This window comes from Salvelinus alpinus, chromosome 26 (genome assembly GCF_045679555.1).
Source record: "Salvelinus alpinus chromosome 26, SLU_Salpinus.1, whole genome shotgun sequence".
In the NCBI taxonomy this organism is placed as follows: domain Eukaryota; kingdom Metazoa; phylum Chordata; class Actinopteri; order Salmoniformes; family Salmonidae; genus Salvelinus; species Salvelinus alpinus.
In genome coordinates, this window is record NC_092111.1 from 42152423 (window position 1) to 42179486 (window position 27064).

General features: G+C 45.2%; 1 protein-coding gene across 4 annotated transcripts in view; it reads left to right on the top strand.

Moving 5' to 3' along the window:
- The window catches only part of LOC139555332 (FH1/FH2 domain-containing protein 3-like), a 179471-nt gene that overhangs the window by 39871 nt on the left and 112536 nt on the right, over positions 1-27064 (top strand). For all 4 annotated transcript variants that reach the window (XR_011670983.1, XM_071369046.1, XM_071369047.1 and 1 more), the window contains exon 3: positions 8199-8266. Coding sequence is in view for 3 of the 4 variants with exons in the window: in XM_071369046.1 (XP_071225147.1) it covers positions 8199-8266 (68 nt within the window). In the remaining variant the exon portion in view is untranslated. The remainder of the gene's footprint in view (positions 1-8198; positions 8267-27064) is intronic.

A 27064-nucleotide genomic window follows, 5' to 3' on the forward strand; every position in this document is an offset into this window, starting at 1 on the left:
AAAGTTTGTCAGGGTTTTAGGTGACAAGTCAAATTTATTCAGCCTCCTGAGGTTAAAGAGGTGCTGTTGCGCCTTCTTCACGACACTGTCTGTGTGGGTGGACCATTTCAGTTTGTCAGTGAGGTGTACGCTGAGGAACTTGAAGCTTTCACCTTTTCCACTGTGGCCCTGTTGATGTGGATGGGGGCGTGTTCCCTCTGCTGTCTCCTGAAGTCAATGATCAGCTCCTTTGTTTTGTTTATGTTGAGGGATAGGTTATTTTCCTGACACCACTCACTGTGGCCACCCAGTCATGGGCAAACAAGGCTCTTCTTGCCTTGTCTCTTAGATCATTCACAGCCTTGTGGAAGTTACCTGTGATCTCTCTCTCTCTCTCTCTCTCTCTCTCTCTCTCTCTCTCTCTCTCTCTCTCTCTCTCTCTCTCTCTCTCTCTCTCTCTCTCTCTCTCTCTCTCTCTCTCTCTCTCTCTCTCTCTCTCTCTCTCCCTCTCTCTCTCTCTCTCTCTCGCCTTCTCTCTCGCCTTCTCTCTCTCTCTCTCTCTCTCTCTCTCTCTCTCTCTCTCTCTCTCTCTCTCTCTCTCTCTCTCTCTCTCTCTCTCTCCCTGTCCTTCTGTGTTACTAACTTGATATTTTTAGTGGGAGTGCGACAGTGTCTTTTGGGTTTGTGTGTATGTATGGATTAGCCAAAAGTCAAACATTGTGTGAACAATGGGTGAAAAAGTTACCCTATTCCTCTCATGATGATGAAAACAAGGTCAGAGGACAAAGGTCTCTCCACAATAGAGACAGAGAGATGGGTTCTCTCTCTCTCTCTCTGTCTAATGTTCTGATTTTCTGCTTCTTGAAAAGTTGGAGGAATCACAGGAATCATAGATTTAACATTTTCTGGGAAGGATGAGTTCACGGAAAGTATGAACCGTTTGGAAACGGACCTGTCCTCCCTTGTTCCATGGCAGAGTGGAGAGAAACTCTGGTCCTCTCTCTCTCTCTCTCTCTCTCTCTCTCTCTGTCTCTGTCTCTGTCTCTGTCTCTCTCTCTCTCTCTCTCTCTCTCTCTCTCTCTCTCCGTCTCTGTCACTCTCTCCGTCTCTGTCACTCTCTCTCTGTCTCTTTCGCTCTCTCTCTGTCTCTCCCTCTCTGTCTCTCTCTCTCTCTCGCTCTCTCTCTCTCTCTCTTTCTCAGTATTTCCTTCTTATTTTCTCTATGATGATATTCCACTGTTCTTCGAAGAGATACATTTTAATGGTGGAAAATATCTCTGTTTTCTTGCCCTAAATGTAGAAATGACATGGAGCTGTCTTGGCAACAGAAGCATTAACAACGTCAGGACACAAGGACCATGTTGTCATGACAATCGGTTGATTGATAGAGCTGTGATTGTAATGACAAATCATGCTGTCAATAAGACAAGGACTCGTGTGTGTGTGTGTGTGTGTGTGTGTGTGTGTGTGTGTGTGTGTGTGTGTGTGTGTGTGTGTGTGTGTGTGTGTGTGTGTGTGTGTGTGTGTGTGTGTGTGTGTGTGTGTGTGTGTGTGTGTGGAGAGAGCTTGAAGACTACGTTTGAGTAAGGTGACAGACAGGTGAATGGAGTCAGGTGTGTGTGTTTGGATGTTTATGTAAGTTGACCCCATGTTACCAATGGTGAATAGAGTCAGGTGTGTGTTTTGAAGCAGGGGGGATCTTGAGAAACCGGTTAGAAGAGTGTGCCAACCCCCACAACTCACCCCGACCATGAAGAGGTGTCCAAGATGGACTGCAGTTGGATGAGTCGTCACGTTCCTGGAAAAAGCAAAAACATTCTGAGGATTTAAACATGCAATCATTTTCTCTCCTCCTTTTTCTTGTCTCCTCTCATCCTCCTGTGGGTTGTGGGTGGTGTCTGTCTCCTCCTGTGGGTTGTGGGTGGTGTCTGTCTCCTCCTGTGGGTGGTAGGTGGTGTCTGTCTCCTCCTGTGGGTGGTAGGTGGTGTCTGTATCCTCTCCTCCTGTAGGGTGGTAGGTGGTGTCTGTCTCCTCCTGTAGGGTGGTAGGTGGTGTCTGTCTCCTCCTGTGGGGGGTAGGTGGTGTCTGACTCCTCCTGTGGGTGGTAGGTGGTGTCTGCCTCCTCCTGTAGGGTGGTCGGTGGTGTCTGACTCCTCCTGTGGGTGGTAGGTGGTGTCTGTCTCCTCCTGTAGGGTGGTAGGTGGTGTCTGTCTCCTCTTGTGGGTGGTAGGTGGTGTCTGTCTCTTCCTGTGGGTGGTAGTTGGTGTCTGTCTCCTGTGGGTGGTAGGGGGTGTCTGTCTCCTCTTGTAGGGTGGTAGGTGGTGTCTGTCTCCTCCTGTGGGTGGTAGGTGGTGTTTGTCTCCTCCTGTGGGTGGTAGGTGGTGTCTGTCTCCTCCTGTGGGTGGTAGGTGGTGTCTGTCTCCTCCTGTGGGTGGTAGGTGGTGTCTGTCTCCTCCTGTGGGTGGTAGGTGGTGTCTGTCTCCTCTCCTCCTGTGGGTGTTAGGTGGTGTCTGTCTCCTCCTGTGGGTGGTGAGTGGTGTCTGTCTCCTCCTGTAGGGTGGTAGGTGGTGTCTGTATCCTCCTGTGGGTGGTGAGTGGTGTCTCCTCCTCCTGTAGGGTGGTAGGTGGTGTCTGTCTCCTCTCCTCCTGTGGGTGGTAGGTGGTGTCTGTCTCCTCCTGTGGGTGGTGGGTGGTGTTTGTCTCCTCCTGTAGGGTTGTAGGTGGTGTCTGTATCCTCTCCTCCTGTAGGGTGGTAGGTGGTGTCTGTCTCTTCCTGTAGGGTGGTAGGTGGTGTCTGTCTCCTCCTGTAGGGTGGTAGGTGGTGTCTGTCTCCTCTCCTCCTGTGGGTGGTAGGTGGTGTCTGTCTCCTCCTGTAGGGTGGTAGGTGGTGTCTGTCTCCTCTCCTCCTGTGGGTGGTAGGTGGTGTCTGTCTCCTCTCCTCCTGTGGGTGGTAGGTGGTGTCTGTCTCCTCCTGTAGGGTGGTAGGTGGTGTCTGTCTCCTCTCCTCCTGTGGGTGGTAGGTGGTGTCTGTCTCCTCTCCTGTGGGTGGTAGGTGGTTTGTACATAGTGTCAGGCCTGTATAGACTAAACAGTGTGACTGTGACAGTTGAAGGTGGTGTCTGTCTCCTCCTGTAGGGTGGTAGGTGGTGTCTGTCTCCTCTCCTCCTGTGGGTGGTAGGTGGTGTCTGTCTCCTCTCCTCCTGTGGGTGGTAGGTGGTGTCTGTCTCCTCTCCTCCTGTGGGTGGTAGGTGGTGTCTGTCTCCTCTCCTCCTGTGGGTGGTAGGTGGTGTCTGTCTCCTCTCCTCCTGTGGGTGGTAGGTGGTGTCTGTCTCCTCTCCTGTGGGTGGTAGGTGGTTTGTACATAGTGTCAGGCCTGTACAGACTAAACAGTGTGACTGTGACAGTTGAACACTGCATGCATTACTGTGGCCCTCTCAGGTCCCTAGGTGACTATAGATCTAGTGGGAAGATGTGGTACACTGTAGGACTGGAGTTTGCTGTTGGTTTCGCCTGGGAATTAGTGTAGCTACCTCACATTTGTTCTCCTGGTCTTAAAGTTTCACTTCAGGAAGGAAATTATGAATTTAAGGCTGATTGTGGAACATTGTTAAGACAGTAGCATATTTTTTTTAATTTAACTAGGAAAATCAGTTAAAGAACAAATTATTATTTTCAATGACGGCCTACCGGGGAACAGTGCGTTAACTGCCCTGTTCAGGGGGCAGAACGACAGATGTTTACCTCGTCAGATCGGGGATTCGATCCAGCAACCTTTCTGTTACTGTTCTCTTGATAAGTGTGTGATTTGGACCATTTTCCTGTCAAAATGTAACGAGTACTTTTGGGTGTCAGGGTAAATGTATGGAGTAAAAAGTACATTATTTTCTTTAGGAATGTAGTGAAGTAAAAGTTAATGTTGGCAAAAATATAAATAGTAAAGTAAAGTACAGATACCCCCTAAAACGACTTAAGTAGTACTTTAAAGTGTTTTTACTTAACTACTCTACACCACTGCCACAGTGTGTGTTGTCCACAGTGTTGTCCATAGTGTGTGTTGTCCACAGTGTGTGTTGTCCATAGTGTGTGTTGTCCATAGTGTGTGTTGTCCATAGTGTGTGTTGTCCATAGTGTGTGTTGTCCACAGTGTTGTCCACAGTGTGTTGTCCACAGTGTTGTCCACAGTGTTGTCCACAGTGTGTTGTCCATAGTGTGTTGTCCGTAGTGTGTGTTGTCCACAGTGTTGTCCATAGTGTGTGTTGTCCATAGTGTGTGTTGTCCATAGTGTTGTCCACAGTGTTGTCCACAGTGTTGTCCACAGTGTGTTGTCCATAGTGTGTTGTCCGTAGTGTGTGTTGTCCACAGTGTTGTCCATAGTGTGTGTTGTCCACAGTGTGTTGTCCACAGTGTTGTCCATAGTGTGTGTTGTCCATAGTGTGTGTTGTCCATAGTGTGTGTTGTCCATAGTGTGTGTTGTCCACAGTGTTGTCCATAGTGTGTGTTGTCCATAGTGTGTGTTGTCCACAGTGTTGTCCATAGTGTGTGTTGTCCATAGTGTGTGTTGTCCACAGTGTTGTCCACAGTGTGTGTTGTCCACAGTGTGTGTTGTCCATAGTGTGTGTTGTCCATAGTGTGTGTTGTCCATAGTGTGTGTTGTCCACAGTGTGTGTTGTCCATAGTGTGTGCTGTCCATAGTGTGTGTTGTCCATAGTGTTGTCCACAGTGTTGTCCACAGTGTGCAGGGGATCTAGTGTCATAGGATTGGTTACTATGCAGGGGATCTAGTGTCATAGGATTGGTTACTATGCAGGGGATCTAGTGTCATAGGATTGGTTACTATGCAGGGGATCTAGTGTCATAGGATTGGTTACTATGCAGGGGATCTAGTGTCATAGGATTGGTTACTATGCAGGGGATCTAGTGTCATAGGATTGGTTACTATGCAGGGGATCTAGTGTCATAGGATTGGTTAATATGCAGGGGATCTAGTGTCATAGGATTGGTTACTATGCAGGGGATCTAGTGTCATAGGATTGGTTACTATGCAGGGGATCTAGTGTCATAGGATTGGTTACTATGCAGGGGATCTAGTGTCATAGGATTGGTTACTATGCAGGGGATCTAGTGTCATAGGATTGGTTACTATGCAGGGGATCTAGTGTCATAGGATTGGTTACTATGCAGGGGATCTAGTGTCATAGGATTGGTTACTATGCAGGGGATCTAGTGTCATAGGATTGGTTACTATGCAGGGGATCTAGTTACTGTCTCTTCCCTGGGTTGTACTGTCTCTTCCCTGGGTTGTGCTGTCTCTACCCTGGGTTGTACTGTCTCTTCCCTGGGTTGTACTGTCTCTACCCTGGGTTGTACTGTCTCTACCCTGGGTTGTACTGTCTCTTCCCTGGGTTGTACTGTCTCTACCCTGGGTTGTACTGTCTCTTCCCTGGGTTGTACTGTCTCTACCCTGGGTTGTACTGTCTCTTCCCTGGGTTGTACTGTCTCTACCCTGGGTTGTACTGTCTCTTCCCTGGGTTGTACTGTCTCTTCCCTGGGTTGTACTGTCTCTTCCCTGGGTTGTACTGTCTCTTCCCTGGGTTGTACTGTCTCTTCCCTGGGTTGTACTGTCTCTTCCCTGGGTTGTGCTGTCTCTTCCCTGGGTTGTACTGTCTCTTCCCTGGGTTGTGCTGTCTCTTCCCTGGGTTGTACTGTCTCTTCCCTGGGTTGTACTGTCTCTTCCCTGGGTTGTACTGTCTCTTCCCTGGGTTGTACTGTCTCTTCCCTGGGTTGTACTGTCTCTTCCCTGGGTTGTACTGTCTCTTCCCTGGGTTGTACTGTCTCTTCCCTGGGTTGTGCTGTCTCTACCCTGGGTTGTACTGTCTCTTCCCTGGGTTGTACTGTCTCTTCCCTGGGTTGTACTGTCTCTTCCCTGGGTTGTGCTGTCTCTACCCTGGGTTGTACTGTCTCTTCCCTGGGTTGTACTGTCTCTTCCCTGGGTTGTACTGTCTCTTCCCTGGGTTGTACTGTCTCTTCCCTGGGTTGTACTGTCTCTTCCCTGGGTTGTACTGTCTCTTCCCTGGGTTGTACTGTCTCTTCCCTGGGTTGTGCTGTCTCTTCCCTGGGTTGTACTGTCTCTTCCCTGGGTTGTGCTGTCTCTTCCCTGGGTTGTACTGTCTCTTCCCTGGGTTGTACTGTCTCTTCCCTGGGTTGTGCTGTCTCTTCCCTGGGTTGTACTGTCTCTTCCCTGGGTTGTACTGTCTCTTCCCTGGGTTGTACTGTCTCTTCCCTGGGTTGTGCTGTCTCTTCCCTGGGTTGTACTGTCTCTTCCCTGGGTTGCGCTGTCTCTTCCCTGGGTTGTACTGTCTCCTACCTGGGTTGTGCTGTCTCTTCCCTGGGTTGTACTGTCTCTTCCCTGGGTTGTGCTGTCTCTTCCCTGGGTTGTACTGTCTCTTCCCTGGGTTGTACTGTCTCTTCCCTGGGTTGTACTGTCTCTTCCCTGGGTTGTACTGTCTCTTCCCTGGGTTGTACTGTCTCTTCCCTGGGTTGAACTGTCTCTTCCCTGGGTTGTACTGTCTCTACCCTGGGTTGTACTGTCTCTACCCTGGGTTGTACTGTCTCTACCCTGGGTTGTACTGTCTCTTCCCTGGGTTGTACTGTCTCTTCCCTGGGTTGTGCTGTCTCTACCCTGGGTTGTACTGTCTCTTCCCTGGGTTGTACTGTCTCTACCCTGGGTTGTACTGTCTCTACCCTGGGTTATACTGTCTCTTCCCTGGGTTGTACTGTCTCTACCCTGGGTTGTACTGTCTCTTCCCTGGGTTGTACTGTCTCTTCCCTGGGTTGTACTGTCTCTTCCCTGGGTTGTACTGTCTCTACCCTGGGTTGTACTGTCTCTTCCCTGGGTTGTACTGTCTCTTCCCTGGGTTGTACTGTCTCTTCCCTGGGTTGTACTGTCTCTTCCCTGGGTTGTACTGTCTCTACCCTGGGTTGTACTGTCTCTTCCCTGGGTTGTACTGTCTCTACCCTGGGTTGTACTGTCTCTACCCTGGGTTGTACTGTCTCTACCCTGGGTTGTACTGTCTCTACCCTGGGTTGTACTGTCTCTTCCCTGGGTTGTACTGTCTCTTCCCTGGGTTGTACTGTCTCTTCCCTGGGTTGTGCTGTCTCTTCCCTGGGTTGTACTGTCTCTTCCCTGGGTTGTACTGTCTCTTCCCTGGGTTGTGATGTCTCTTCCCTGGGTTGTACTGTCTCTTCCCTGGGTTGTACTGTCTCTTCCCTGGGTTGTACTGTCTCTTCCCTGGGTTGTACTGTCTCTACCCTGGGTTGTACTGTCTCTACCCTGGGTTGTACTGTCTCTTCCCTGGGTTGTACTGTCTCTACCCTGGGTTGTACTGTCTCTACCCTGGGTTGTACTGTCTCTTCCCTGGGTTGTACTGTCTCTTCCCTGGGTTGTGCTGTCTCTTCCCTGGGTTGTACTGTCTCTACCCTGGGTTGTACTGTCTCTTCCCTGGGTTGTACTGTCTCTACCCTGGGTTGTACTGTCTCTTCCCTGGGTTGTACTGTCTCTTCCCTGGGTTGTGTTGTCTCTACCATGGGTTGTGCTGTCTCTACCCTGGGTTGTACTGTCTCTACCCTGGGTTGTGCTGTCTCTACCCTGGGTTGATTTTTCTCCTGGTCTTCTGCTGCAAGCCACTGTTTTACACGTTCTGTCTTTCTCTCTCTCTGTGTCTCTCTCTGTCTTTCTCTCTCTCTGTGTCTCTCTCTGTCTTTCTCTCTCTCTGTGTCTCTCTCTGTCTTTCTCTCTCTCTGTGTCTCTCTTTGTCTTTCTCTCTCTCTGTGTCTCTCTTTGTCTTTCTCTCTCTCTGTGTCTCTCTCTGTCTTTCTCTCTCTCTGTGTCTCTCTCTGTCTTTCTCTCTCTCTGTGTCTCTCTTTGTCTTTCTCTCTCTCTGTGTCTCTCTCTGTCTTTCTCTCTCTGTGTCTCTCTTTGTCTTTCTCTCTCTCTGTGTCTCTCTTTGTCTTTCTCTCTCTCTGTGTCTCTCTCTGTCTTTCTCTCTCTCTGTGTCTCTCTTTGTCTTTCTCTCTCTCTGTGTCTCTCTCTGTCTTTCTCTCTCTCTGTGTCTCTCTCTGTCTTTCTCTCTCTCTGTGTCTCTCTTTGTCTTTCTCTCTCTCTGTGTCTCTCTCTGTCTTTCTCTCTCTCTGTGTCTCTCTCTGTCTTTCTCTCTCTCCAGGACCAGAGGGAAGAAGCATAGTGTTGTCTTGCGGACCCAGCTGACTGTTCGAGTACACGCTTGTATCGGTAAGTACATGTTTACATACGTGTTTAATCACACTCACAAAAGTTCCACAATAATAAAGAAGGAAGTTACCTGTGATCTCTCTCTCTCTCTCTCTCTCTCTCTCTCTCTCTCTCTCTCTCTCTCTCTCTCTCTCTCTCTCTCTCTCTCTCTCTCTCTCTCTCTCTCTCTCTCTCTCTCTCTCTCTCTCTCTCTCTCTCTCTCTCTCTCTCTCTCTCTCTCTCTCTCTCTCTCTCTCTCTCTCTCTCTCTCTCTCTCTCTCTCTCTCTGCCTGGTCAACGTTCTCAATGCCAGTGATAGTTGTGCTATATCTGGACTCCAGAATAGCTGTGACCGGATTGGCTGCCAGGGTGAGAGGTTTTGGGGAGGGGGGCGGGGCTTGGGCGTAACTGAACTTGGCCCGTAGCCACCGGTCATCTCATAGCTCTCTGCCCCCGGCCACTAGGAAAACCAACACCAAGCCTAACATAACTGGGTGTGTTTTCTGTGTGTGTGCACCCCACGGGTGTGCTTTGGGTTCACGCTGATGAAACGACCACTACTCACATCTGTCTCCTTACTTCAGAGGTCAGTCTGGGTAATTTGCAACAGTCGGGACTAGTGAAGCACTGAGGGTGTAATTACAGTCGGCGTTAGTACATTTCAACATGTCATATTCACCGTCATTGTAAACTCTGCGGAACAAAGCCACTAGGCGTTTGGCAACTTCTTCCGTCCTTCTATTTTCTGAGATTTGTTTTGAGTTCAGTACGTACAACCAGTAGGTCACATGTCAGTAGATACCACCAGTAGGTCACATGTCAGTACACACAACCAGTAGGTCACATGTCAGTACACACAACCAGTAGGTCACATGTCAGTACACACAACCAGTAGGTCACATGTCAGTACATACAACCAGTAGGTCACATGTCAGTACATACAACCAGTAGGTCACATGTCAGTACATACAACCAGTAGGTCACATGTCAGTACATACAACCAGTAGGTCACATGTCAGTACATACAACCAGTAAGTCACATGTCAGTACATACAACCAGTAGGTCACATGTCAGTACATACAACCAGTAGGTCACATGTCAGTACATACAACCAGTAGGTCACATGGCAGTACATACAACCAGTAGCTCACATGTCAGTACATACAACCAGTAGGTCACATGTCAGTACATACAACCAGTAGGTCACATGTCAGTACACACAACCAGTAGGTCACATGTCAGTACATACAACCAGTAGGTCACATGTCAGTACATACAACCAGTAGGTTACATGTCAGTACATACACACAACCAGTAGGTCACATGTCAGTTCATACAACCAGTAGGTCTCATGTCAGTATATACAACCAGTAGGTCACATGTCAGTAGTCACAACCAGTAGGTCACATGTCAGTACACACAACAAGTAGGTCACATTGCAGTACATACAACCAGTAGGTCACATGTCAGTACATACAACCAGTAGGTCACATGTCAGTACATACAACCAGTAGGTCACATGTCAGTACACACAACCAGTAGGTCACATGTCAGTACATACAACCAGTAGGTCACATGTCAGTACATACAACCAGTAAGTCACATGTCAGTACATACAACCAGTAGATCACATGTCAGTACACACAACCAGTAGGTCACATGTCAGTACATACAACCAGTAGGTCACATGTCAGTACATACAACCAGTAGGTCACATGTCAGTACATACAACCAGTAGGTCACATGTCAGTATATACAACCAGTAGGTCACATGTCAGTACACACAACCAGTAGGTCACATGTCAGTATATACAACCAGTAGGTCACATGTCAGTACACACAACCAGTAGGTCACATGTCAGTACATACAACCAGTAGGTCACATGTCAGTACACACAACCAGTAGGTCACATGTCAGTACATACAACCAGTAGGTCACATGTCAGTACATACAACCTGTTATATTAAACAGAAGGGAGTTCCATGCACTCATGGCTCTGAATATTACTTTATGATTCCTTGAATTAGTTCTGGACCTGGGGACTGTTAAAAGACCCCTGTTGGCATGTCTGGAGGGGTAAGTGTGTGTGTAAGTTGACTTATGTAAACTATTTAGAATTTCCAACACATGAATGTTTCTTATAAAAGAGAGACTGGCATGCATAGTATTAATATCAGCCCTCTGATTACAATGAAGAGCAAAACGTGCCGCTCTGTTCTGGGCCAGCTGCAGCTTAACTAGGTCTTTCCTTGCAAAGGTTGACCATATGACTGGAGAATAATCAAGATAAGACACAACTAGAGCCTGTAGGATTTGCTTTATAGAGTGTAGTGTCAAAAAAACTCTAGAGCATCTCTTTATTACGGACAGACCTCTCCCCATCTTTACAACCATTGAATCTATATGATTTTGACCATGTCAGTTTACAATCTAAGGTAACGCCAAGTAATTTAGTCTCCTCGACTTGTTCAACAGCCACACCATTCATTACCACATTCTGCTGAGCTCTAGGACTTAGGGAACTATCAGAGAGGAGTAAAATACAAGACTCTAAACTCTAAACGAACTCTTTAGAAATTAGACAGATGCTAAACAGTTACACCGATTGGAAAACTAGTGTGGTGATTCTAGTGGTGATTCTAGAGGTGATTCTAGAGGTGATTCTAGAGGGGATTCTAGTGGTGATTCTAGTGGTAATTCTAGAGGTGATTCTAGAGGTGATTCTAGAGGTGATTCTAGAGGGGATTCTAGTGGTGATTCTAGTGCTGATTCTAGAGGTGATTCTAGAGGTGATTCTAGAGGTGATTCTAGTGGTGATTCTAGTGGTGATTCTAGAGGTGATTCTAGAGGTGATTCTAGTGGTGATTCTGGTGGTGATTCTAGAGGTTATTCTAGAGGTGATTCTAGAGGTGATTCTAGAGGTGATTCTAGAGGTGATTCTAGAGGTTATTCTAGAGGTGATTCTAGTGGTGATTCTAGAGGTTATTCTAGAGGTGATTCTAGTGGTGATTCTAGAGGTGATTCTAGAGGGGATTTTAGTGGTGATTCTAGAGGTGATTCTAGAGGGGATTTTAGTGGTGATTCTAGTGGGGATTCTAGTGGTGATTCTAGAGGTGATTCTAGAGGTTATTCTAGAGGTGATTCTAGTGGTGATTCTAGAGGTGATTCTAGAGGGGATTTTAGTGGTGATTCTAGAGGTGATTCTAGAGGGGATTTTAGTGGTGATTCTAGTGGGGATTCTAGAGGTGATTCTAGAGGTGATTCTAGAGGTGATTCTAGAGGGGATTTTAGTGGTGATTCTAGTGGGGATTCTAGTGGTGATTCTAGTGGTGATTCTAGAGTGGTTCTAGTGGTGATTCTAGAGGTGATTCTAGTGGTGATTCTGAATGGTGATTCTAGTGGTGATTCTAGTGGTGATTCTAGTGGTGATTCTAGAGGTGATTCTAGTGGTGATTCTAGAGGGGATTCTAGGGGTGATTCTAGGGGTGATTCTAGTGGTGATTCTAGTGGTGATTCTAGAGGTGATTCTAGTGGTGATTCTAGTGGTGATTCTAGAGGTGATTCTAGTGGTGATTCTGGTGGTGATTCTATAGGTGATTCTAGTGGTGATTTTGGTGGTGATTCTAGAGGTGATTCTAGCGGTGATTCTAGAGGTGATTCTAGTGGTGATTCTAGAGGTGATTCTAGTGGTGATTTTGGTGGTGATTCTAGAGGTGATTCTAGCGGTGATTCTAGAGGTGATTCTAGTGGTGATTCTAGAGGTGATTCTAGTGGTGATTCTAGAGGTGATTCTAGTGGTGATTCTAGAGGTGATTCTAGAGGTGATTCTAGTGGTGATTCTAGAGGTGATTCTAGTGGTGATTCTAGAGGTGATTCTAGTGGTGATTCTAGAGGTGATTCTAGAGGTGATTCTAGTGGTGATTCTAGTGGTGATTCTAGTGGTGATTCTAGTGGTAATTCTAGTGGTAATTCTAGAGGTGATTCTAGTGGTGATTCTAGTGGTAATTCTAGTGGTAATTCTAGTGGTAATTCTAGTGGTAATTCTAGAGGTGATTCTAGTGGTGATTCTAGTGGTAATTCTAGTGGTAATTCTAGAGGTGATTCTAGAGTGCTGGTTTTAATTCCAATGGTATTAACAGATTCTACGTCTATTTAATCAGATCGAGAGGAATAAAACTGTATCCCAAATGGCAACATATTCCCTATATAGTGCACTACTTTCACCAGAGCCATATGGGCCCAGTCAAAGGGAAGTAGGTGCCTTGTCCGAGCCAGAAGGGCCCTAGTCTAAAGTAGTGCGCTATAGAGTACATGAGATACGGTGCCATTTGGGATACAACGTAAGTCAGTCGGGTAAAAGGTATAGAAATCTCATCCCTCTCTTCTCTCTCTGTTTAATTAATCCTTTCATTCCTTTCAGACTGTTTTCTCATCCTCCTCTTTAGCTGTCTTTAATCTTTCCCCAAACCGCAACCTGGAAATCCGATGAATTTTCGACATATTGACCCCCCCCTGCATGACCCTGCGTGACACCACCTTCGCTTGGTGATCCAACCATAACATAGTGATCCAACCATAACGTAGCCTACGGGTGATTGATATATATATATATAAAGGACCAGATGGTTAGTTGGTCAACATTTGCACACCACATCAGTGAATGAAGTGGTCTGCCGCAGCATGTGGGTGAACAAGATATCTTTAGTTATTTACACTATCTTTCCACATCTTCAATGTCTTGGGATCAGATGATTAGTTGGTAAACATTCCCACAACATATTGCTAAATAAGATACACTTTACGTATCGACCATCTTACCACAGTGTACCATGAGGGCGACTGACACATAGAGTGATTGCGTAATTCATAGTAATCACCTCCTATATTCATTGCTTGGAGAATAACGTGTATTAGCTAGCTAACTTTGAATCTAGTTGGTTAGCTACCTGCAGATTCATGCAGGCTAGTTACATTATGAGTTGTGATTCTGGTTCATTGTTTAGCTAGCTAGCTAAAGGTACCATTTCACTGTAGCGTTTAGACCTTCTGTGAAGCTTATTAAAGAGCATTGATACTAGCGAGAGCAGTGTGCAGGTTTCTTCTTTTTGCTCATCCTGTGCGTGTGACAAATAAACATAGATTTTATTTGATATAGTGTGTGTTTACCAGAGACAGTCTCACAACCGTAAGCTATCTTCTGTAATTAACTTGCCATTAACTTGTAAATAATGATCTTGCTGTGAGTTTATTTTCCTGTAATAATTAATACAAATTAGATCAATTTAAGACGTTGTCAGCTATATGATGTGGTCATTGTTTTAACTGGTTAGCCAACTAACTTAACGTTCGCTAACTAGCTTAAGGTTAGCCAGCTAGCTTAAGGTTAGCCAGCTAGCTTAAGGTTAGCCAGCTAGCTTAAGGTTAGCCAACTAACGTAACGTTAGCCAGCTAGCTTAAGGTTTGCCAGCCAGCTTAAGGTTAGCCAACTAACGTAATGTTAGCCAGCTAGCTTAAGATTAGCCAGCTAGCTTAAGGTTAGCCAGCTAGCTTAAGGTTAGCCAGCTAGCTTAACGTTAGCTAGCTAGCTAACAAACTGTTTATAAAGTTGATTTTAGTTGCCTGGTTTGCTAGATTGACATTTAATAAATACATTTTTGATTTATTGTTTATATATAGTTTATTAGTTTATTGGTTCTAAAATACACCCGTTATGCTATTTTGGACCACCAGGCTGTTGATGTCATGCATGTGAATCCTTAAAGAGATGGGTGGGGCTTAGGCTTCAGAGATGGGTGGGGCTAAGGACTTAAGAGGGTGTAAACGATGCTGAATGGGTGGTGACAAAGAAGAGCTCTCCTGTAGGTACCAAAAAATATCCAAAGGCCATTTTCTCAAAAGTAAGGTTGAGCAACTTTCAAAGCAGAATTACTTTCCCATTGTTCCTCAACTGTAGTGTCTGATATACCATTTAGTAGCTCTGATTCTCTACATTTTTCCAATGTAAAAAACTCAGTTTCCAATTTTTCTACATAAGACCGAATCGAGCCGGTCGGTCACATATATCATACGAATTGTAATTGTAATCATAGGAAATGAATGATGGACATACATGAATTAATACATCCCACCAACAAACGTAGCATATCACACTAAATGGAGGGAGACAGATTTACATATACTATATTACGTCTACCCCTGAGTCTAGGTTGTGTAGAGATCTGAAAGAATTTCATAGGTTTAAGCAATATGCTGCTATGGTAACAGCACCAACTTCACCTCTGTTGTCAAGGGGGGTAGGAGCTAAGGGGGTAGGGGGTAGTATCCAGGGGGGTATTGTCCAGGGGGGTAGTGTCTAAGGGGTAGGGGCTAGGGGTCATTTCTGGCTCAGGAGGTTAGTTGAACCTTAATTGTAGAGAACGGGTTCGTGGTAATGCCTGGAGTGGAATCAGTGGATTGGTATCCAGTACATCAAACACGTGGTCTCCAGGTTTTTGTTGTCATTCCATTTGCTCTGTTCCGGGCCATTTTTATGAGCCGTCCTCCCCTCTGCAGCCTCCTGTGATTTATGGTCAGGTGTTTATACTAGCTCAGCCTTAATTTAGTCTTCATTAGTCACATAAAGGACTGAAATCAACATTGATAAATACATGCAGAGCTCAAACTCTTCACACAAATCAACCGGTGACATCATTGCTTTATTTGAGATGGAAACCAAAAAGACTTACATTTTGCACTCGTCATACTCTGAAGTTAGGATTGGGACCCACAGTGTGAGGCTAGTCTTAATGAGTTGTTTGATGAAGATGTTCGACACAGTGCCGAGCTCAGCAGTCCTGTCAGCAGTCCTGTCAGACATTGGTGTAAGAACCACTGTCTCTGAGACTACGACGGCAATGACCCAGCTTCCAGCCTCTTCACAACTCTCTTTAATGTACCAACCTGTATCAGCACCTGACCCGCTGGATGATTGGGGTTACTGTTTGAGTAGGATCTTAGTTTGACTTAGAGACTTGTGCTGTAGTTTTACTGGTGTAGGAGGAAAGGCGAGGGACATTGTCTGTAGGACAGGTGTAGGAGGAAAGGCGAAGGACAATGTCTGTAGGACAGGTGTAGGAGGAAAGGCGAAGGACACTGTCTGTAGGGCAGGTGTAGGAGGAAAGGCGAAGGACAATGTCTGTAGGACAGGTGTAGGAGGAAAGGCGAATTACATTGTCTGTAGGACAGGTGTAGGAGAAAAGGTGAAGGACATTGTCTGTAGGGCAGGTGTAGGAGGAAAGGCGAAGGACAATGTCTGTAGGACAGGTGTAGGAGGAAAGGCGAAGGACACTGTCTGTAGGGCAGGTGTAGGAGGAAAGGCGAAGGACAATGTCTGTAGGACAGGTGTGGGAGGAAAGGCGAATGACATTGTCTGTAGGACAGGTGTAGGAGAAAAGGTGAAGGACATTGTCTGTAGGGCAGGTGTAAGAGGAAAGGCGAAGGACATTGTCTGTAGGACAGGTGTAGGAGGAAAGGCGAAGGACATTGTCTGTAGGGCAGGTGTAAGAGGAAAGGAGAAGGACATTGTCTGTAGGACAGGTGTAGGAGGAAAAGTGAAGGACGTTGTCTGTAGGACAGGTGTCGGAGAAAAGGCAGAGGACATTGTCTGTAGGACAGGTGTAGGAGGTAAGGCGAAGGACATTGTCTGTAGGGCAGGTGTAGGAGGAAAGGCGAAGGACAATGTCTGTAGGACAGGTGTGGGAGGAAAGGCGAAGGACACTGTCTGTAGGGCAGGTGTAGGAGGAAAGGCGAAGGACAATGTCTGTAGGACAGGTGTGGGAGGAAAGGCGAATGACATTGTCTGTAGGACAGGTGTAGGAGAAAAGGTGAAGGACATTGTCTGTAGGGCAGGTGTAAGAGGAAAGGCGAAGGACATTGTCTGTAGGACAGGTGTAGGAGGAAAGGCGAAGGACATTGTCTGTAGGGCAGGTGTAAGAGGAAAGGAGAAGGACATTGTCTGTAGGACAGGTGTAGGAGGAAAAGTGAAGGACGTTGTCTGTAGGACAGGTGTAGGAGAAAAGGCAGAGGACATTGTCTGTAGGACAGGTGTAGGAGGTAAGGCGAAGGACATTGTCTGTAGGACAGGTGTAGGAGAAAAGGCGAAGGACACTGTCTGTAGGACAGGTGTAGGAGAAAAGGCGAAGGACATTGTCTGTAGGGCAGGTGTCGGAGGAAAGGCGAAGAACAATGTCTGTAGGACAGGTGTAGGAGTAAAGGCGAAGGACATTGTCTGTAGGACAGGTGGAGGAGGAAAGGCGAAGGACAATGTCTGTAGGACAGGTGTAGGAGGAAAGGCGAATGACATTGTCTGTAGGACAGGTGTAGGAGAAAAGGTGAAGGACATTGTCTGTAGGGCAGGTGTAAGAGGAAAGGCGAAGGACATTGTCTGTAGGACAGGTGTAGGAGGAAAGGCGAAGGACATTGTCTGTAGGGCAGGTGTAAGAGGAAAGGATAAGGACATTGTCTGTAGGACAGGTGTAGGAGGAAAAGCGAAGGACATTGTCTGTAGGACAGGTGTAGGAGAAAAGGCGGAGGACATTGTTTGTAGGACAGGTGTAGGAGGTAAGGCGAAGGACATTGTCTGTAGGGCAGGTGTAAGAGGAAAGGATAAGGACATTGTCTGTAGGACAGGTGTAGGAGGAAAAGCGAAGGACATTGTCTGTAGGACAGGTGTAGGAGAAAAGGCGAAGGACACTGTCTGTAGGACAGGTGTAGGAGAAAAGGCGAAGGACATTGTCTGTAGGGCAGGTGTAAGAGGAAAGGCGAAGGACATTGTCTGTAGGACAGGTGTAGGAGGAAAGGCGAAGGACATTGTCTGTAGGGCAGGTGTAAGAGGAAAGGAGAAGGACATTGTATGTAGGACAGGTTTAGGAGGAAAAGCGAAGGACATTGTCTGTAGGACAGGTGTAGGAGAAAAGGCAGAGGACATTGTCTGTAGGACAGGTGTAGGAGGTAAGGCGAAGGACATTGTCTGTAGGACAGGTGTAGGAGAAAAGGCAAAGGACACTGTCTGTAGGACAGGTGTAGGAGAAAAGGCGAAGGACATTGTCTGTAGGGCAGGTGTAGGAGGAAAGGCGAAGGACAATGTCTGTAGGACAGGTGTAGGAGTAAAGGCGAAGGACATTTTCTGTAGGACAGGTGTAGGAGGAAAGGCGAAGGACAATGTCTGTAGGACAGGTGTAGGAGGAAAGGCGAATGACATTGTCTGTAGGACAGGTGTAGGAGAAAAGGTGAAGGACATTGTCTGTAGGGCAGGTGTAAGAGGAAAGGCGAAGGACATTGTCTCTAGGACAGGTGTTGGAGGAAAGGCGAAGGACATTGTCTTTAGGGCAGGTGTAAGAGGAAAGGATAAGGACATTGTCTGTAGGACAGGTGTAGGAGGTAAGGCGAAGGACATTGTCTGTAGGACAGGTGTAGGAGAAAAGGCGAAGGACACTGTCTGTAGGACAGGTGTAGGATAAAAGGTGGAGGACATTGTCTGTAGGACAGGTGTAGGAGGTAAGGCGAAGGACATTGTCTGTAGGACAGGTATAGGAGAAAAGGCGAAGGACACTGTCTGTAGGACAGGTGTAGGAGAAAAGGTGAAGGATATTGTCTGTAGGGCAGGTGTAAGAGGAAAGGCGAAGGACATTGTCTGTAGGACAGGTGTAGGAGGAAAGGCGAAGGACATTGTCTGTAGGGCAGGTGTAAGAGGAAAGGAGAAGGACATTGTCTGTAGGACAGGTGTAGGAGGAAAAGCGAAGGACATTGTCTGTAGGACAGGTGTCGGAGAAAAGGTGAAGGACATTGTCTGTAGGGCAGGTGTAGGAGGAAAGGCGAAGGAGGAAAGGCGAAGGACATTGTCTGTAGGGCAGGTGTAGGAGAAAAGGCGAAGGACATTGTCTGTAGGGGAGGTGTAGGAGGAAAAGCGAAGGACATTGTCTGTAGGGCAGGTGTAGGAGAAAAGGCGAAGGACATTGTCTGTAGGGCAGGTGTAGGAGGAAAGGCGACGGACGTTGTCTGTAGGGCAGGTGTAGGAGGAAAGGCGAAGGACATTGTCTGTAGGACAGGTGTTGGAGGAAAGGCGAAGGACATTGTCTGTAGGACAGGTGTAGGAGGAAAGGCGAAGGACATTGTGTTTTCACGTAACTTTTTAGTCTCCTTTTGTGTCTCTTTATCACCTGTCTCTCTGTTTCTTCCGCTCTTAGTTGTTTTCTCTTGGTTAGTCCTTTCAGTCATAAAATAATAAAGTATTTAATTCTCTTAATGTTGGAGTATAATTTGACTTCCAGTATTTAAGTACTCGCTTCTTTAATATAAACGCCGACTAATAATATCGTCCACCCCATCGGGTATCGCACCACACCTCCATATGCCATGTCTTGATTTATGCCGATAGACGGATTAAAAAATACATTTACGTTGTAAAACTTCTGACAGACAGATTTCTAACACTGACCATAATGTATGGACTTTATAACATTCTTTATAGAATTTATATTTATATTTTATATAACAACGTTATAACACTCCCAGAAGGCCTGAATTATTATTGTTAGATTGACACTTAAAACATGACTGCTTTTGTGCTGAAGAATTTGTGAATTTTGTCTCTTGTATAATACATTCTATACATTTAGTTTATACTGGATTAAGTGTACATTTTCATTAACTGTTATTTTGTTTGTTATGTTCCAACACTCCCGCCAACTTGTGCCAATATCAGTTCATTTTAAGTCTTGCTTCCAATAGTTTTGATTTTTTTCTAAGATTTTGTCAGTTGGATAGGCTCTCTGCAGGGTTTTGTGTAGATTACCTACCATATGAATATATTCTTCTGACTCAAATAGGATTCTCTCAATATTGCTCTGATTTCCATAATATTTCAGTTCAACATTTTGTGATACAAAACTTTTGAATTGCGTGTTTTTGAAAATGTCTACATTGGTCAGTCCAAAGTTGCTTTTTGATTCTGTCATGGAAATAACCCTCCCTCACTTCCTCTATCATTCTCTCTGCTTCATTCTCTCCCTCTCGCTCACCCTGCCCCCCTCACATGTTTCTGTGCTGCCAACACTTTCCAAAGATAACACCTCACCCTTCGCACCCCTCCTCTCTCCTGCTTCCCCAACCCTCACCGGCAGGCCCTCTCCACCCCTCCCCCCAACCCTCACCACCAGCCCGTCTCCCTCCTGTCTTCGATTAGCCCTCATCCACACCCGTGTCCCCCTTCAGTGTCAGGCCTGCTGCAGGCATGCAGGAACGCTGAAACCAGGGTGCTAAAATTAACCCTCAAGTACCAAGGCAATCTCACACTGGGCCACAGAGACAGCAGAGAAAGAGGGAGAGAGACTATACTTTACATCCAATACTGACTTTGCACACCTTGAATTGAGAGGATGGTTTTCATTCGGAACATCAGACAAACTTCCCCTGAGGGCAATGAAGCTGAACAGTATTAAACTACTGTAAAAACATTCCCTGAAACACACACTGCAAACCATGGTGGTGTGTACTGTAACACTACTGCGTATACCAGGACTGTTGTGCTAGCACAGACTGGTATATGTTCCAGGATTCATCCGATAGCATTGAGGAGTACACCACCTCAGTCACCGGCTTCATCAATAAGTGCATCGATGACGTCGTCCCCACGGTGACCGTACGTACATATCCCAACCAGAAGCCATGAATTACAGGCAACATCCACACTGAGCTAAAGGGTAGAGCTGCCACTTTCAAGGAGCGGGACTCTAACCCAGGCACTTATAAAAAATCCTGTTATGCCCTCCGACGAGCCATCAAAAAAGCAAAGCGTAAATACAGGACTAAGATTGAATCCTACTACACCGGCTCTGATGCTCGTCAGATGCGGCAGGGCTTGTAAACTATTACAGACTACAAAGGGAAGCCCAGCCGCTAGCTGCCCAGTAACACAAGTCTACCAGATGAGTGTAATTACTTCTAAGCTCACTTCGAGGCAAGCAACACTGAAGCAGGCATGAGAGCATCAGCTGTTCTGGACGACTGTGTGATCACGCTCTCCATAGCCAACAGGTCAACATTCACAAGGCCACAGGGCTTTACGGATTATCTGAGCATGCGCTGACCAACTGACAAGTGTCTTCACTGACATTTTCAACCTCTCCCTGACAGAGTCCTTAATACCTACATGTTTCAAGCAGACCACCATAGTCCCTGTGCCCAAGAACACCAAGGTAACCTGCGTAAATGATTACCGACCCGTAGGACTCACATCTGTAGCCATAAAGTGCTTTGAAACCCTATACCCACTCCTGTTCGCATACCGCCCAAACAGATCCACAGATGACGCATCTCTATTGCACTCCACACTTCCCATTCCCACCTGGACAAAAGGAACACCTATGTGAGAATGCTGTTTATTGACTACAGCTCAGCGTTCAACAGCATAGTGCACTCAAAGCTTATCACTAAGCTAAGGACTCTGGGACTAAACACCTCCCTCTGCAACTGGATCCTGGACTTCCTGACTGTCCGCTCCCAGGTGGTAAGGGTAGGTAACAACACATCCACCACGCCGACCATCAACACGGGGGCCCCTCAGGGGCATGTGCTTAGTCCCCTCCTGTACTCCCTGTTCACCCACGACTGCCTGGCCAAGCATGACTCCAACACCATCATTAAATTTGCTGACGAATCCCCAACAATGATGACACAGCCTATAGGGAGGAGGTCATTGACCTGGCCGTGTGGTGCCAGGACAACAACCTCTCCCTCAACGTGATCAAGACAAAGGAGCTGATTGTGGACTACAGGAAAAGGAGGACCGAGCACACCCCCCATTCTCATCGACGGAGCTGTAGTGGAGCAGGTTGAGAGCTTCAAATTCCTTGGTGTCCACATCACCAACAAACTAACATGGTCCAAACACACCAAGACAGTCGTGAAGAGGGCACGACAAAACCTATTCCCCCTCAGGAGACTGAAAAGATTTGACATGGGGTCCTTAGATCCTCCAAAGGTTCTACAGCTGCACCACTGTCTTGGTAACACGCTGAGGGATGGGGTGGAGATATTTAGCCACTCTCAAATTCAAAGACAGAACTATGCAAGAACTTACCATCCATGAAATTGAAATTATAGTTTTAAAGCTATATAGTGTTTGTAATACATTTAATACAGGCTGATATTTTGGGTTCTGATGGGGTATGACAGTTGAACTATGCTCATGATCAATATCATTCATTTAAAAGTACTAAAACTGAAGTATCAATCGGCCTTTTAAAGAATGACTGTGGTTTTATGTGTTAAAGGCCTAGTGCAGTCAAAAAATGTGATATACCTGTGTTTTATACATATCTCCACACTGTGAGGTCGGAGTAATACTGTGAAATTGTGAAAATTATGATAGTGCCCTTTTAGTGTGCCTGAAATGTCAGTTTTGGTGGGATGGAGTTTTGGCTTTCCACGGTGACATCACCATGTGGTAAATTAGTTAATAGACCAATAAGAAAGACAGTTCCGAACCTCTCTGCCAATAACAGCTCATTTTCAGTTTCCCCCTCCCCACTCAGACCACTCCCATGCAGTCCTATCAAAATTCTTGCTTTAGAAAATGCTATTTGCTAGGAAGCCATTTAAAAACTTTTTTTTTTTTTTAACTATCACAGTTAGGTACTTCATTGTTACCCAGAAATGATTTGATAATGAGATGAAAATGGCTGCATTGGCCCTTTAAACAGAAGACACTTTGGATCAGACAGTGGTGGAAAAAGTAATCAATTGTCAGTCTTGAGTAAAAGTAAAGATACCTTAATAATAGAAAATGACTCAAGGAAAAGTCACCCAGTAAAATACTACTTCAGTAAAAGTCTAGAAGTATTTGTTCTAAAAGTTTTAAATATAAATGTCACGTTCCTGACCTGTTTTCTGTTAGTTTTGTATGTGTTAGTTGGTCAGGACGTGAGTTTGGGTGGGCAGTCTATGTTTTCTGTTTCTATGTTGGTTAATGGGTACCTGATATGGTTCTCAATTAGAGGCAGGTTGTTTTCATCTCCTCTGATTGAGAATCATATTAAGGTAGGTGGGGTCACAGTGTTTGTCGTGGGTGGTTGTCTTCCGTGTCTGTGTTTGTTTGCACCATACGGGACTGTTTCGTTCGTTCATAGTTTTATGTAGTCATTTTTCCTGTTCGTGCGGTCTTCGTGTTATATGTAAGTTCGTATGTTCAGGTTTGTCTACATTCGTTTTGTTATTTTGTAAGTATTTAAGTGAAGTTCGTGTTCTTCGTTTACACTTAAATAAATGTATTATGTATTCACAACCCGCTGCATTTTGGTTCAATCCCTGCTCCTCCTCTTCGGTTGAAGAGGAGGAGGAACGCCGTTACAATACATTTTATCAAAAGTCAATGGAATTGGTAAAATGTACTTAAGTATGAAAAGTTAAAGTAAAAGTAGAAACCATTTCAAATTCTTTATATTAATCAAACCAGACGGGCTTTTAATTTTTTTAATTTATTGACGGATAGCCAGGAGTACACTCCAACACTCACATAATTTACAAACAAACATTTGTGTTTAGTGAGTCCGCTAGATCAGAGGTAGTAGGGATGACCAGGGATGTTCTCTTGATAAGTGTGTGAATTGGATTATTTTCCTGTCAAAATGTACACGAGTACTTTTGGGTGTCAGGGAAAATGTATGGAGTAAAAAGTACATGATTTTCTTTAGGAATGTAGTGAAGTAAAAGTTAATGTTGGCAAAAATATACATAGTAAAGTAAAGTACAGATACCCCCCAAAAAACGACTTAAGTAGTACTTTAAAGTATTTTTTACATAAGTACTTAACACCACTGGGATCAGACCAATGGATTACCATGTTGGTACATAAGATAAAGTATATTAAGCGAGCTAAAGATATAAAAAAAACTTTTCCTTATTAAAGTAAACATTTTTGGAGAGTACTAATGTTACTGTACTACATCGTAGTATCGTAGATCGTTGTTACGTGGAAGAGAGGAGGACCAAGGCGCAGCGTGAAACGAACACATATTTAATCAACGAAGACGAAGAACACACAAACTAAACAAAACAACAAACGTGAAGCTATATAATGACAAGTGCAGACACAGGCAACTTACACATAGACATAGACAATCACCCACAAACTACCTAATGACTATGGCTGCCTAAATATGGCTCCCAATCAGAGACAACGATAGACAGCTGTCTCTGATTGAGAACCAATCTAGGCAACCATAGACATACAAACACCTAGACTGAACACTGCCCCATAAACATACAAAAACCCCTAGACAATGCAAAACACATACATCCCCCATGTCACACCCTGACCTAACTAAAATAATAAAGAAAACAAAGATAACTAAGGCCAGGGTGTGACACAAATACTTAAATAAATGTAATTTTCTCCTTGAAACACTGAAATACTGTAGAATACTATGGAGGATTAATCGTAATGGGGAGTGCCAATATGGCCGACCAGTGGCTTCAAAGCCTCTCATTGGCTACTACATAGTAACAGGAATTTAGTGTTTATATACATCATTGGATCAGAACCCCAACAACTCAGCCACTTAGCTCTGGAATGGAGAGAGAGAGAGAGACACACACAAAGAGAGAGACACAGAGAGAGAGAGAGAGAGAGCGAGAGAGAGAGAGAGAGAGAGAGAGAGACACACAGAGAGAGAGAGCGAGAGAGAGAGAGAGACAGAGAGAGAGAGAGAGACACAGAGACAGAGAGAGAGACACAAAGAGAGAGAGAGAGAGAGAGATAACAGGTAACTTCCACAAGGCTGTGAATGAGAGAGATAATGGATTTAGAGGATGTTTGGGGAGATGGGAAGAGTGAGTGTTTCCAGGGAATTTGTTTTTGGGTTGTACATTTCCAGAGGAAACAGGAGGGGGAAAACAAGGGTAAGGAAATCTACCTGCCAGAACACTCATTGGCCATGAGGACTACATTATGTCATACTATCACTGTCAGGTAGCGAGAAAGAGGTCTAGGAGACCTAGAGAGAAGGGGAGAGAGAGAAATCCACCTCCCAGAACACTCACTGGCCATGAGGACATGGTTATGTGAATGTCAGGTAAAGAAGAAGAGAGGGAGAGATAGAAAGAGAGGGAGGGGTAAAGAGACGGAGGTGTAGACAGAGAGGGATAGAGCGAGGGAGAGAGAGAGCAATATTTGTGATCTGTGGCTACAAGAAAAGGGCAACCAGTGGAGATCAAACAGCATTGTAAATACAAACCATATTTGTATATATATTTTTTACTATTTGCACATCGTTACAACACTGTATATAATTTGACATTTGAAATGTCTCTCTTCCTTCTGTGATGTTTACTGTTCATTTGATGTTGTTTAATTTACTTTTATTTATTTATTATCTATTTCACAAATTATTAGAAACCATGTAGATACCAGATACCATGCAGATACCAGATACCATGCAGATACCATGCAGATACCATGCAGATACCAGATACCATGCAGATACCAGATACCATGCAGATACCAGATACCAGATACCAGATACCAGATACCAGATTCCATGCAGATACCATGTAGATATCATATACCATGCAGATACCAGATACTAGTTACCATGCAGATACTAGATACCATGCAGATACCAGATACCAGATACCATGCAGATACTAGATACCATGCAGATACCAGATACCAGATACCATGCAGATACCATGCAGATACTAGTTACCAGATACCATGCAGATACCAGATACCAGATACCATGCAGATACCAGATACCAGATACCATGCAGATACTAGTTACCATGCAGATACCAGATACCATGCAGATACCATGCAGATACTAGATACCAGATACCATACAGATACCAGATACCATGCAGATACCATGCAGATACTAGATACCAGATACCATGCAGATACTAGATACCAGATACCATGCAGATACCATGCAGATACCAGATACCATGCAGATACCAGATACCATGTAGATACCATGCAGATACCAGATACCATGCAGATACCATGCAGATACCAGATACCATGTAGATACCAGATACCATGCAGATACCATGCAGATACCAGATACCATGTAGATACCATGCAGATACCAGATACCAGATACCATGCAGATACCAGATACCATGCAGATACCATGCAGATACCAGATACCATGTAGATACCAGATACCATGCAGATACCAGATACCATGCAGATACCAGATACCATGCAGATACCAGATACCATGCAGATACCATGCAGATACCAGATACCATGTAGATACCAGATACCATGCAGATACCAGATACCATGCAGATACCAGATACCATGCAGATACTAGATACCATGCAGATACCATGCAGATATAATGCAGATACCAGATACCATGCAGATACCAGATACCATGCAGATACCATGCAGATACCAGATACCATGCAGATACCAGATACCATGCAGATACCAGATACCATGCAGATACCATGCAGATACCAGATACCATGCAGATACCATGCAGATACCAGATACCAGATACCATGCAGATACCAGATACCATGCAGATACCATGCAGATACCATGCAGATACCAGATACCATGCAGATACCAGATACCATGCAGATACCAGATTCCATGCAGATACCAGATACCATGTAGATACTAGATACCATGCAGATACCAGATACCATGCAGATACCAGATACCATGCAGATACCATGCAGATACCAGATACCATGCAGATACCATGCAGATACCAGATACCAGATACCATGCAGATACCAGATACCATGCAGATACCAGATACCATGCAGATACCAGATACCATGCAGATACCAGATACCATGCAGATACCAGATTCCATGCAGATACCAGATACCATGTAGATACTAGATACCATGCAGATACCATGTAGATATCATATACCATGCAGATACCAGATACCAGATACCATGCAGATACTAGTTACCATGCAGATACTAGATACCATGCAGATACCAGATACCAGATACCATGCAGATACTAGATACCATGCAGATACCAGATACCAGATACCATGCAGATACCATGCAGATACCAGATACCAGATACCATGCAGATACCATGCAGATACCATGCAGATACTAGTTACCAGATACCATGCAGATACCAGATACCAGATACTAGATACCATGCAGATACTAGTTACCATGCAGATACCAGATACCATGAAGATACCATGCAGATACCATGCAGATACCATGCAGATACTAGATACCAGATACCATGCAGATACCAGATACCAGATACCATGCAGATACCATGCAGATACCATGCAGATACCATGCAGATACTAGATACCAGATACCATGCAGATACCATGCAGATACCATGCAGATACTAGTTACCAGATACCATGCAGATACCAGATACCAGATACCATGCAGATACTAGATACCAGATACCATGCAGATACCATGCAGATACCATGCAGATACCATGCAGATACTAGATACCAGATACCATGCAGATACCATGCAGATACTAGATACCAGATACCATGCAGATACCATGCAGATACTAGATACCAGATACCATGCAGATACCATGCAGATACCAGATACCAGATACCATGCAGATACCATGCAGATACCATGCAGATACTAGATACCAGATACCATGCAGATACCATGCAGATACCATGCAGATACTAGATACCAGATACCATGCAGATACCATGCAGATACTAGATACCATGCAGATACCATGCAGATACTAGTTACCATGCAGATACCAGATACCATGCAGATACCATGCAGATACCATGCAGAT